The sequence below is a fragment of the Fukomys damarensis genome, unplaced genomic scaffold (genome assembly GCF_012274545.1).
Source record: "Fukomys damarensis isolate Sample0158 unplaced genomic scaffold, DMR_v1.0_HiC HiC_scaffold_16, whole genome shotgun sequence".
Lineage (NCBI taxonomy): Eukaryota > Metazoa > Chordata > Mammalia > Rodentia > Bathyergidae > Fukomys > Fukomys damarensis.
In genome coordinates, this window is record NW_022900928.1 from 30962917 (window position 1) to 30975313 (window position 12397).

Below are 12397 nucleotides of genomic sequence, written 5' to 3' on the forward strand. Positions count from 1 at the left end.
CTCTATCAGGATTGGGCTAAGTCTACCTAAACCTGAGACCATATAGTTTCAACTGGTTCTTAGAAATACCTCAACCCCAGAAGTCTTCAAATTCTGCAATGATCAGTGCAGTCATGTTGCTTAAGATTAGAGACACATCCTGAGCGGAATGTCGTTAGGTGTCTTTATCACTGTGCTTACACCACAACAGCATGTACTTACACCAAGATGGCTACAAAATATCACCTGGTAAGAAATCCCTTGTACATGCAGTTACTGACTGAAAATCCATTATGAGGTGCATGACTATATTTGACCCTTTACATTTTAATACTGTTTTACATCTTTATAGCACATTTATTGTACTTTTTTTTTCTTGGACACATTCAAGTTAGGCTTTTTTCCTCTTTCGGGAAAAGAAACACTGATTTTTAATTTCACTTACAGAAATAATATATATTCCATTTGACCTAGTTATTCCCTCCTAGGGATCCTTCCAAAAGGTTAAAGGCATCTTATTACAGTGATATATGGATACCCACATCTATAGCAGTAGTTCATAGTCGCCAAAGCTTGGAAGCAGCCTCTGTGTCCATCAGCAGATGAGTGGATAAAAAATGTGGTATTTACACACAATGGAGTACTACTCTGCCATAAAAAGAAAGATAAGCTTGAGTCATTTGTAGGAAAATGGATGCACTTTGGGACCATGTTAAGTGAAATAAATCAGACACAGAAGCTTAAATATCACATGGATGAAAATCTAAATTATAAGCACCAAAATAAAGATAGCTAATAGGATAGGAAGTAGGGAGATGGACTGTTCTCAAAGGGGAAGGGGATCAAGAGGTAGAAGGGAACAAACAAAGGAAGTAAGATGTGCTGTGTGCATGTGCCATCTGCACACAAGGAATGTAAACATTATATACTGCAAATGTGTACTAATAAAAAAACATGTTCAGGTTGGGGATTTAGCTCAGTGGCACCATGCCTGCCTCACAAGCACAAGGTCCTGAGTTCAATCCCTGACACCACATTTTAAAAAAAAGAAAGAAAACATCTTCATTATAAAACAATTTCAAGATTTCATACAGAAATAGGAAATAGGGTAGGGAGATAAGGCTTTGGCAAATGGGAAGGGGACTAAGATGATGGGAAAGGGGAGGGGAAGGGGATGTAAAAAGAATTTATATAGGTCATGTACATGTACCAACTACCCACAACGAATGTATTCATTCTGTATTACAACATGCACTAATAAAACAAAAGATTTAATGCAGATGTAGATTTTAAAAGGTGAAAGGTATCCTCTTTCTGATCTCTACATACGGTGTAAAGCCTTCCAGTGCTCTCTGTACCTGTAAATGTATACATACTTATACATACAGATCCTCATATGTATACTTAGAACTATCGTATAAAAGAATCACGCTGTGTACGTTCTGTAACTCCAACACATTGTATCATAGACAGCCTTCTATGTGAGTATAGTGACATCTACCTCAGTCTTCCCTTTACATACATGTCCTATCATCTTGTTCCAGACTGATAGAGGCTTTTATTTTACATTTTTATATTTAAACTAGTTTTTTGTAGTATTATAATTTCTGTATATAAGGCTTCTTTTACAAATATTTTATACATACAGAAAAATAACATGGCATATTAAAATATTTTATTTGTGCTCACTTCAGCAGCACATATACTAAAAATATTTCATCCAGCTCTTTCTTAGGTGGCACAATCTGATTGAACTCTATTTCTACAAAAAAATTCAGGGCAAGCCAGAGTTGAGATTATATCATCTAATAACAGCTGTCAGTATTGAAAATATCTTCTATATAAATTAATTTATAAATTTATAAGAATTTTCTATAGGTCAGACACTATTGTAGGCACTAAAGACAATAACAAACAAGTTTCATGTTCCTCATAGATAATAAAGAACTAGACAATTTCACAGAATAAATACTGTGAACAAAAAGGTGACTTAGGAGGGACTCCTCATGGTTGGTCAAGAAAGGCCTTTCTGAGCTATGATATAGATACACTAACTCCATCCTCACACCAACCCTGTGATATAAGCATTGTTGTCTCTACAAGTGAAGAAATTAAAACTGAGACACTTTAGTCAAAGATCTGTCAGTTGGTAAGTGGCAAAGTTAAAATTTAAACACAGGTTAAACCAACTCACTTTTAAACTATATATAGTTTGGGTTCTGCAGCATGCTAGACATTTTCCATACCATCACTTAGTTCATTTTTATTCCAATGCTAGAACTAAGTACTATTCTCCCTAATTTATAGATATGGCAAGGAAAGCCTAATAATCCAGTCACCCAAGATCACACTGCTAGTAAGGACTTAAATCCAAGACTTATTCCAAAATCCACGCTTTTCCTGTTTTTACTTCACTTGAGCTTTTTGCATGGGTATTTATTATTCTTCTGTCACCTTTTCAAAGCGCCTTTTTCTTTTCTGGTGCTAGGGATTAAACTCAGGGCCTCAAGCATGCTAACACACACTCTACCCTGAACTACATCTCTAAAACCTTATTGGCCTCTTGGACTCATTGGAGCTCACTGCCAAACTTTGGACTACTGACACACTGGGTGATCAAGGAGTGACAGACGTTACTGTCTACTTCTGTACAGTGTTCTCCCTTATGGCAGGGAAGGAAGCTCTGGGGGCCTTTCCCCTAATTACTCCTCCCTTTTCCTCCTTCCTAGGTGCCTCCATCCACTGTGGAGTACATCAAGAAACAAGGCATTGACGTGCGGGTCCTCCAGACAGAGCAGGCAGTGAAGGAGTATAATGCCTTGGTTGCACAAGGGGTCAGGGTGGGAGGCGTCTTCCATTCCACTTGCTAATGTAGTCGTAAGAGTAAAATAAATCACTCAGCAATGATTTCTCTGTCATTCTTACTTTCTCTTGTCAGCCTCCTCTATGTTTTTAAACACCTGTTCACGCCTGGTCCTGTGCCAAACTTTTAAGACACATGGACAGCTAAAGCAGATCTCTGTCTTTGAGGTTGCTGAATATCAAAAGACCAGACAAGTTTTTACTGATTTTAATAGTGCAGTATTAGGCTGGAAGAATTAGAAACTTCCGACAAAAATAAAGGCTGTGCCTTGAAGGTGAAAGAAAAGTTTCAGTAGAGCCAGGGATTTAGCTCAGTGGTTCCTCCTGCTTGCCTCACAAGCACAAGGGCCCAAGTTTGATCCCCAGTACCAAAAAAAGAAAAGTTTCAGTACATTAAAATCATGTACCAGCTGATACTTGGAATATTTACCCATCAATCCAACTAATTTTTTTAATGCCGCTGTCAGTTGTTTTGTTTTAAGTACCAGGGATCAAACTCAGGACCTTGTACTTGCCAGGCAGGTGTTGGTCCCACTGAGCTAAATCTCTAGTCCTCCAACTAATATTACTTAAGCACTTTATATGCCAGACATTGCTCTAAGCTGCAGAAAAACAACCCCCGCAAAAAAGACGTCATATAGCTTACATTCTCGTGGAGAAAATAAACAAATACATTATGTAGAAACAGTTATGAAAAAAATAAAGTAGAATAAGAAAACAGTGATAAAGGCTATTTCAGACATGTGGTCAGAACACAGCCCTGGATAAAGTGGCACTGACAGCAGAAGTGTGGCCTAAATCATCTTCTAGCTAACCCTGAGACTTAAGCCAGTCAGTTCTCTCAGATTCTCTGGCTACAAATTGTTGGGGCTGGGCTAGTGGCCCTACTAGTTCAGTTTTTGTTTTATTAAATACCCAAGTATCCTTTGTGAAACCCTAAAATAGACTAAGAGAACTATAAATTATCAGCACCACCTATTTCATAATTTTTTCCTCTTTAAAGAGCTATGACAGTGGCATATGCCTGTAATCCCAGCACTCAAGGAATGAGTGCCATCATGAGTTCAGGGCCAGCGTGGGCTATATAGTGACTTAAAGGCCAGCCAGAAGTACAAAGCAAGACCGTCTAAAAAAATAAGACCCTCTGAGCATGGGCTTTGGTGCCAAACAGCCTTGATTTCGAGCTGCAGTTCCTGCTGCTCACTGGTTGGGTGTTTATTTTATGTCTCTGAGTTTCACAGTTCTCATCTGTCAAATAGGGAAAATATTACTACCTGGAGTCTCTGTAGGTATTAAATGAAGTAATTCATACAAAGTCTTAGCTCACTGCCTGGCCTGCACTAAGGACTCAATAAATTGAAACCACTGTCATCATTATCTTTCCAGTAATGGGACTACTGTGTAATCAAACTAGTTTATTTTATGGTTAATATAGGAACTTATTATCTCACTGATTCATAGAACTCTGGAACTCAAAGAAACTATCTCATTTATTCAGCATTCTTTTTCAAGCCCATTTACTGAAAGTCTATTACAAATTTCCATATAACCAGTTGTTACAGGGCCCTGAGTAAGGTAGAGGAATATACATTATAGTACCTGACTTCAGAAGTTATGTAAAAAGAGAAAGATAATGATAATAAAGATAATATTATAACAGTTACAAAGTCCAGTAATGGTACACAAAAAAGACTAATTTATCATATCAAGATGGAAAGAAAATTAGTGAAGACATTGCCAAGGAGATGACACTTAAGCTGGGTCTTAATTAAGTGCCCACTAATTCAATGAAGAAAACTTTACTTGGCAGCTGTTTTAACTAGATGTTTATTAAATATGTTCTTTATCAAGCCATAATTAAATAAAACCATTCTACCTCAGCCAGTGTTGAAGCAACAGCTCCAAAAGGCTGTTTTTTTGTTTTGTTTTTTGTATCAGGGATTGAACTTAAGACCTTGCGCTTGCAAGGCAGGAGCAGGGCCACTGAGCTAAGTCCCTGGCCCAAGCTGGGGTTTTTTTGGTACTGGGGATTGAACTCAGGATCTTGCACTTATGAGGCAGGCACGGTGACACTGAGCTAAATCCCTGGCCCTAGCTGGCTTTTGTTCTACATGGTACTGTCACCGGCGGGTTAGCTCAGTAATGGTTCTGACTGGGAATCAACCCACTTGGAGAGCAAGTTAAGATATAGCTTGCCAAGAAAAGATGAACTAAAAAGAATCAGAAAGGAAAGTGAGGTATTTCTCCAACTTCACCACACAAATGTCCCCAGGAGCAGACTTCTCAGATCTGACGCCCAGTGTATAACTTGGGACTTTCTGCAACTCTTGCTACATTTGTCAAAAGACAGGATCTAGGGCTGGGGATTTAGCTCAGTGGTTCCGGTGCCTGCTTTGCAAGTGCAAGGACCTGAGTTTGATCCCCAGTACCAAAAAAAAAAAAAAAGACAGGATCTTTCTAGATCTGTTCCTGCAGCTCATAACGCCATCTCTATTTAGCTAGGAGGGATGTTTGACGATATGCAGACTATTTCTCTATTGATGCAGACTCCCTGCTCCTTTCTCCCTCTCCTCACTCTCTTTAGGAGGTCAAATATAAGGTGAGACAGCTCCAGTGGGTGTTGAATCAGTTAAGTGCGGGTGTAATGACTGTTTCTGTAAGTTGTCTCTAAGTTAAAGACAACCAAGTTCTGATGTCTTAGAACAGTGGGGTCTGCCGATGGGGTTATTAAACTTTGTATAAAACCTGCTGACAACCCTTACTTCCAAATCTGGTCCACATGGTCAATGATGGAAGTATGTAAATTCTCGAGTGAAGGTACTTTTTTCAACATGACACTATACTTAGTCCCACGTGTTAATCATTAAAATCCTGATTTAATTTGTAGGTAGCACAACTCAATCTGCCCACACTTTCCTCTAGCCTGAGTGGTTCCCAAGACAAGTTTCTTCACTGACACCATGTGAAAGCCAAATAGATATAGTCCTTTCAGAACCTGGTATCTCAGGGCTTGCTGTTCTTTGGCATACCATGGTACTATTAAGTTTACCCTGAATTCACAGGCTCATTCATCCTTTCCTTACCTGGTGTGTGCCAGATGTGTTGAAGTGAGCGAGACTGAGACAAGGAGACCATCAGGAGGCTAATGTAATAACTGAGAAATGATGGTGACTGCATCCAGATGGAAATGGAATAAATGAGGATTGCTTCCAGAAACATTTAGGGAAGCAGGATCTAAAGGACATGACAGCTGTCTGTGTGAGGATACGGAAGGTGGCCAGAGCTATGTTAGCTGAGCACTAGACCATTTGCTAGGAACAGACCCCTGTAATGAAAACCATACTGGATTAGGATTTGGGAGGCCTGGGTTCCAGGTTTGGCTTTACTACCTATTTTATTTCTCTGGACTTATGCATTCACTTACAAATGAAGGTATCACAGTGGAAGACTCTTCATTCCCTTTTCTAGGCCTCTATAATATAATGTTATATTTTCTCACAGTGACAAAAGTATGAGATGCAGAAACAGATTTTCATGTACAAAGAATTTCAAATGTTGAGTTCACCTTCTCAGGTGATAACTGAAGCCCTCATCAACAGATGTACAAGAACTTGTTAAACTTCTGTCCAACACATCCAGCCTGGCAAATTCCATAGCTATTAGAATAGCCACTCTATTCTCACAAAGCTTGGAAAAATTTATTCTACTATATACCAAAACCTGCTCCTTAATATATGTATATATTTGGCAAAACAAACAAACAAAAACCACCACTATATTTTCGGTTCAGACAGGAAAAAGCCCAGGCTTTGTCTCTTAGGGGACAAACACTACCTCAAAGCCTCTGTTTCCCTACCTGAGGGGTAAGCTGGAAGGATTTTTGTGAAGAACATACTATGACAGAAAAGTACCCAGCCTATTCACCCCTGAGAGTGTATTTGATAGTTACAGTGTGATATGCTCAGCAGCCATAAGTCTTAATGCTTTCATCTATGCTCCCACCTAGCAATTGGCACCATCGGGTCAAAGTAATGGTATGACTGAGTCTGGCTTCAAGCTTTATTTTCTAAGGCAGGAATCTTTTTCTGGGTATCTTGTTGTGTTCACATGTTGAGAGGCCATGACTGGCACACTCTTGAGACGTATAAAACAGGTGAGACTCACAAGTGCAAGGTCCCGGGTTCAATCCCCAGTACAAAAAAGAAAAGAAAAGAAACATAAAACAGTTAACACTGAAGTCCACTCCTTAGAGATAATCTTCCTTCCCTTGACCCTCCACAGTTATAAAACCTATTGGAGCCAGACTGCCTGCTTGGGTCAAATTGTGTGACCTAAGGCAAGTTATTTAATTTCTCTGATCTTCAAATTGCCTTATTTGTAAAACGAAGACAGTACCTACCTCAAAGGGTGGTCATTCAGGTTAAATGAGTAAATTTGTGTCAGGCACATAGCAAGTGCATCAAACTAAAAAGTTAAAGCATGCTTGGGCTGGGGATTTAGCTCAGTGGCACCACATGTGCCTCATAAGCGCAAGCTCCTGAGTTTGATCCCTGGTACAAAAAAAAAAGCTTGAATTTAAATTCCAGCTCCATCTCACAGTAACTGGAGAATCTTGCTATTATTTTTAATGGGCTCTCCAAGTGCTATATATGATCAAGTCTGCTGCAGAATCAGATTCTACCAAGCATTACTTAATTGACTGTACTCAACAGGTCCTGACATAGTATTTGTTTTGCAGATGAGGATACCAAGGTACAGAGAGCTAAATCTGAATGCTCCTTGCCATTGTCTTAGTCCATTTTCTGCTACTATAATAGAATATCTGAAAATGGGTAATTTATATGAGAATAAAAATATTGTATGTGTTTTATAAATACTGTATATATTACATTCAGTAATACATTCACTGTATGATTACATTCCCAACACATAAACTTTGGGAGGCACATTCAAACCACAGTACCAATATACTACCCCTGAGGCGGTATAGCTTAGGCTTCTGGCATCTCCTGGGATTTAAATGAATACAGGCCTGACTACTAATGTACTTAAATCTCTATGACTCCTTAGGCTGTTGTGAAGATTAAATAGGTAAAGTACACAGCACAGGCTTTGCCACAGTTAACCTCTCTAAAGCACAGACTGTTGTTCTGTCACAGTTGTACTTGTTACATGCAGCTCCAACTCATCAGAGGTGTAGCAGGAAATGACTATATCTTTACACTGAATCCCATAATGTATAATTCCTTTTCTTTTTTGGTACTGGGGATCGAACTCAGGTCCTTGTGCTTTCCAGGCAGTTGCCAGAACCACTGAGCTAAATCCCCAGCCCCATAATTTCTTTTCTAAAATATGGCTATTTTATTTTATTAAAGTAAAAAGGGCTCTAAGGAAATGGACGGCAAGATCAAAACTTTCAAGATGAAAATGATTCACTCTCCACTGTTTAGTCAGTCCTTGGCCCACCTACTGAGTGAGTTAGGGAAGAGGCCTCTCAGCAAGAAAACCAATGTCTAAGGTCTTTTTAGAAACTTGCAGTGCTAACAAACTACAGCTGTTAAAGTGGCTTTCAGGTTAGTCCTGGCAAAGTGACTATCGTTTAAAGAAATAAAATTATGCCTCAACCAACCAGCTCTGTGGAATTACCTAGAATATTGTATTTTATATCTTAGAATCAAGTTTGTCAAATATGTGGAATAAATGCTAATGTCATAGCCACACATTTCTTTTTTGGTACTAGGGATCAAACTCGGGTCCTGGTGCTTGCAAGGCAGGCCGCAGAACTGCTGAGCTAAATCCCTGGCCCCCACCAAATTTATTTTTAAGGACCAGAAACTAGAAAAGTTCAATGTTTTCTCAACTTTATTATTGGCAATGAGGGAAAGCAAACTGTAATGTTTTTGGTTTTTTAATGCAAAAATAATTTATCCTATGTGTGATACCAAGTGAGACTGTAAAGGTAACATGTTCCTTATGCCTACACATCATTTTCAAATGAAGTGTTCTAGGCTTCTGGATCACTGATACCTATGAAGGGCCTTCTAGGCCATGGCTGTGAAGACTGCTGGGGACTCAGCGCCTTGCAGGCTTGGGCATTATGTAAACTTTCACAGGCTTGCTGAAGGGGATGGTACCCTCGATGCTGGTTTCCACCTGGGGTGACACCTCACCACCTTCGATCCAGGAGGATTTTGGAATTCGAGCATTGGAGTTGTAGGCCAGCAGCAGCCTCACTTCCACCTGGCATGGTTCTGGAAAACAAGAAAAGAGATACTCTAAGACTGGGAAACCATAAAAACTGAGAAGAAAACATCAAAGATGGAAGCACTAAGGTTTGAAGAACATTTCTTCATCTGTCTACATTCTTCTCTTTACCCTCACTGAAAAAAACACTTTCCCAGCCTGAATTCTGTGGGGCTGATCCTGAGACTACAGATATGATATTTTCCTCCCTGGGCCTCAGTGGAGAAGAAGCTTTCAAATACAAAATAGTTCTACCACAAATTTGTTGAAACGGAACATGTTTCAGGGACGTAATATCACGTCAGAGATTCTTTCACTTTTATGTGACATTACACAGTAATGATGACCTAGCGTCTGTATATGGCAGGCCCTACCAAAAGTTGGTTGCCAGGCTGAACTTTTTTTGGGGGGAAGACAGGGTCTCACTATGTAGTTCAGGCTACATACTATGTAGCACAGATTGGCCTCAACTTCACAGCAATCCTTCTGCCTCAGGCTCCAGAGTATTGGAATTACAGACGTGAACTACACTCACGGCAACCCCATGAATTCTGGTCTGGCTACATGATGAAAGAAAGACTGTCACTATCTTGAAAAAAAGTCCTGCAACTCAGAGAAATTTGAAGTGTTTGCCTAAATCCACATCTGTGACAAAAATTTGAACCTATTCACAAAGTTAAGCAACTGATCGATCTTCTTTTAACCACATGGCTTGTATACTGAAGAAAGGGGAGAGGATTTAGGAAACCCAAAGGCAAGTTCTAGAGCAGAATGAGCTTGAGATGTCCTCCTTACTTGGGGGGCAGCCGGAACAACAGGTACAAGAGTTAAAGTTGAGCCCCACGCTAAGAGGTTCAGAAGGCTTGAATGAGCAGGATAGATCTAAAGTTAATAAGGGCAGAGGCCTCCCGGGGCCTGTTCCTGGTCACTTGCAGGCTTGCCCTGGGAGTCTGACAAGAAAATGGATTGGCATCCTCCAGGAATGGAAAGATTTTAGGCAGCTAAAGCCAAAATATCCTTGCCTACCCAGAGTTGAGCGTGAGTCCTGAGGGCAGCCGGCCATCACCATTTAGCAGCCACGGGGCACGCACATGCCCACATCACATGGGCACCTTACAACAGCCCTGCACGTACCTACGGGGACACTAGCATTGCCCTTATAGCTTACCACACAATCTTGTTCCATTTCAGACAGCAGACACACCCATGTGTGTGATTTCACAGCACTTTCTTTTTTTGTTTGTTTGTTTGTTTGAGACAGGGTCTCACTATGTAGTTGAGACTGACCTGGAACTCACTATGTAGCCCAGGCTGGTCTCAAACTCGCAGCAATCCTCCTGCCTCAGCCTCCTGACTGCTGGGATCACAGGTCTGCACCACCACACCCAGCAATTCACAGCACTTCAAAGAGCCAAATCCTGGTGAAGGTGGGTGGGAAGAGTGCTGATGTAGCACTCAACTCTGCGGGGTCATTTTGCCTTCCCTCATCAGAATTTGGTAAGAATGGCAATTCAAGCAAATGTCACAGGAGGAAAAGAGAATGGAAAGAAAACAAGAGGGAGGAAATGGGAGAAAGAGACAAAATATCATTGAGACAAATCATATAACCTATTCACCATGCCTGGAAAAAAGTTCACCTCCTAGGAAGTTTGTACTCTTATTTCCCTTTCTTTGAGGGGTCAGGGGGGCAACTGGGGAATGAATCCAGAACCTTCACACTGAGCTATAGCCCCAGACATTTTTTTTTTTTTTTGGTACCAGGAACTGAACTCAAGACCTTACGCTTTCAAGGCAGGCGCAGTGCCACTAAGCTAAATCCCAGGCCCCAACCCTTTTTATTTTTTATTTTTGAGACAGCGTCTTACTAAGGTGCTAACTGTCCCAGCACGGCTTGAACATACTATCCTCTTGCCTCAACCTCCCCAAGTTCTGGGATTACAAGCATGTACCACCATACCTGGCTTTTATTTCCATTTGAAAGATCAGGGAAATGACACCAAAACATAAAATAACTTCCTAAGGATCACACAGCAAGGGAGACAGAATTTGGAACCTGGTCTATGAGACTCAGCTTCTGACATGGCAGCATTCTGCCCCAGTGTAGAGCCGCTGGAGACCTGGAGGAGCCCCCACAAACTCCAGGGTTAGGAGATAGAAGGTACAAGTGCATTTAGAATGAGAATGTGCCTCAATTCCCTGTCCCAGATCACAGGGAGCATGGTAGAGTAAAACAGCAAGGGATTGGGAGCCAGAAGTCTGAGTCTTCAGCTCTACCACTGAGCAGCTAGCTATGTGGACCTCCAGGTGTGCATCTAGGCAATGAAGAGGAGAAGACTGATTCCCAGAGTCGGTCTAACAATTAACTGGATTTCAACTGCATAATCAAAAGCTGTGAAATATGTTGATTCTTCCTACCCAGGAGCAGGGGATATCTTTCCATTTCTTTATATCCTCTTCAATTTCTTTTTTCAGAGTGCTGCAGTTTTCAGTGTAGAGATCTTTTGTTTCTTTTGTTAGATTGATTCCTAGATATTTCATTTTTTTGGATGCTATTGTAAAAGGAATTTTTCCCCTTATTTCTCTCTCCGTGTGTCTGTTATTTGTGTATAAGAAGGCTATTGATATTTGGGTATTCACCTTGTATCCAGATACTCTAATAAATCTGTCAATTAAGTCTAGAAGTTTTTTGGTGGAGTTTTTTGGATGTTCAATGTAGAGTATCATATCATCAGCAAATAATGATAGTTTAACTTCTTCCTTTCCTATCTTTATTGCTTTAATTTCTTTCTCTTGTCTAATTGCTGTGGCTAATGTTTCCAGAACTATATTGAAGAGAAGTGGTGATAATGGGCATCCTTGTCTTGTTCCTGATTTTAACATGAAGATTTTCAGTTTTTGGCCATTCAATATGATGTTGGCTGATGGTTTTTCATAGATAGCCTTTATTAAATTGAGGTATAGACCATCTATTCCAATTTTTTGCAGGGTTTTTATCATGAATGGGTGTAACTGCTATATACATTCAATGCAATGACAATTGAAATTCCAACACTATATTTCACAGAACTAGAAAAAAAAAATCCAAAAATTCATTTGGAACCATAAGAGACCTAGAATAGCAAAAGCCATTTTAGGCAACAGACACATGGCACCAGGTGTAACAATTCCCAATTTGAAACTATACTACAAAGCCACTGTGATAAAAACAGCATGGTACTGGCAAAGAAATAGGCCTGAGGATCAGTGGAACAGACTGGAAGACACAAAAACAAATGCAGATGTACTCAGCTACCTCATCTTCGACAAAGGAGCT

At 40.2% G+C, this 12397-nt stretch overlaps 2 protein-coding genes across 3 annotated transcripts in view; one reads left to right on the forward strand and one right to left on the reverse strand.

The window, feature by feature from the left end:
* Aamdc (adipogenesis associated Mth938 domain containing) overlaps positions 1-2880 on the forward strand; it is a 32501-nt gene extending 29621 nt beyond the window's left edge. The window contains exon 4 of the mRNA XM_010633304.3: positions 2709-2880. Coding sequence (XP_010631606.1) covers positions 2709-2849 — 141 coding nt within the window. The 3' untranslated portion in view covers positions 2850-2880. The remainder of the gene's footprint in view (positions 1-2708) is intronic.
* Positions 2881-8697: 5817 nt separating this feature from the next.
* Ints4 (integrator complex subunit 4) overlaps positions 8698-12397 on the reverse strand; it is a 120942-nt gene continuing 117242 nt past the window's right edge. For both annotated transcript variants that reach the window (XM_010633305.3, XM_010633306.1), the window contains one exon: positions 8698-9092. In XM_010633305.3, the coding sequence (XP_010631607.1) occupies positions 8914-9092 (179 nt within the window). In that variant the 3' untranslated portion in view covers positions 8698-8913. The remainder of the gene's footprint in view (positions 9093-12397) is intronic.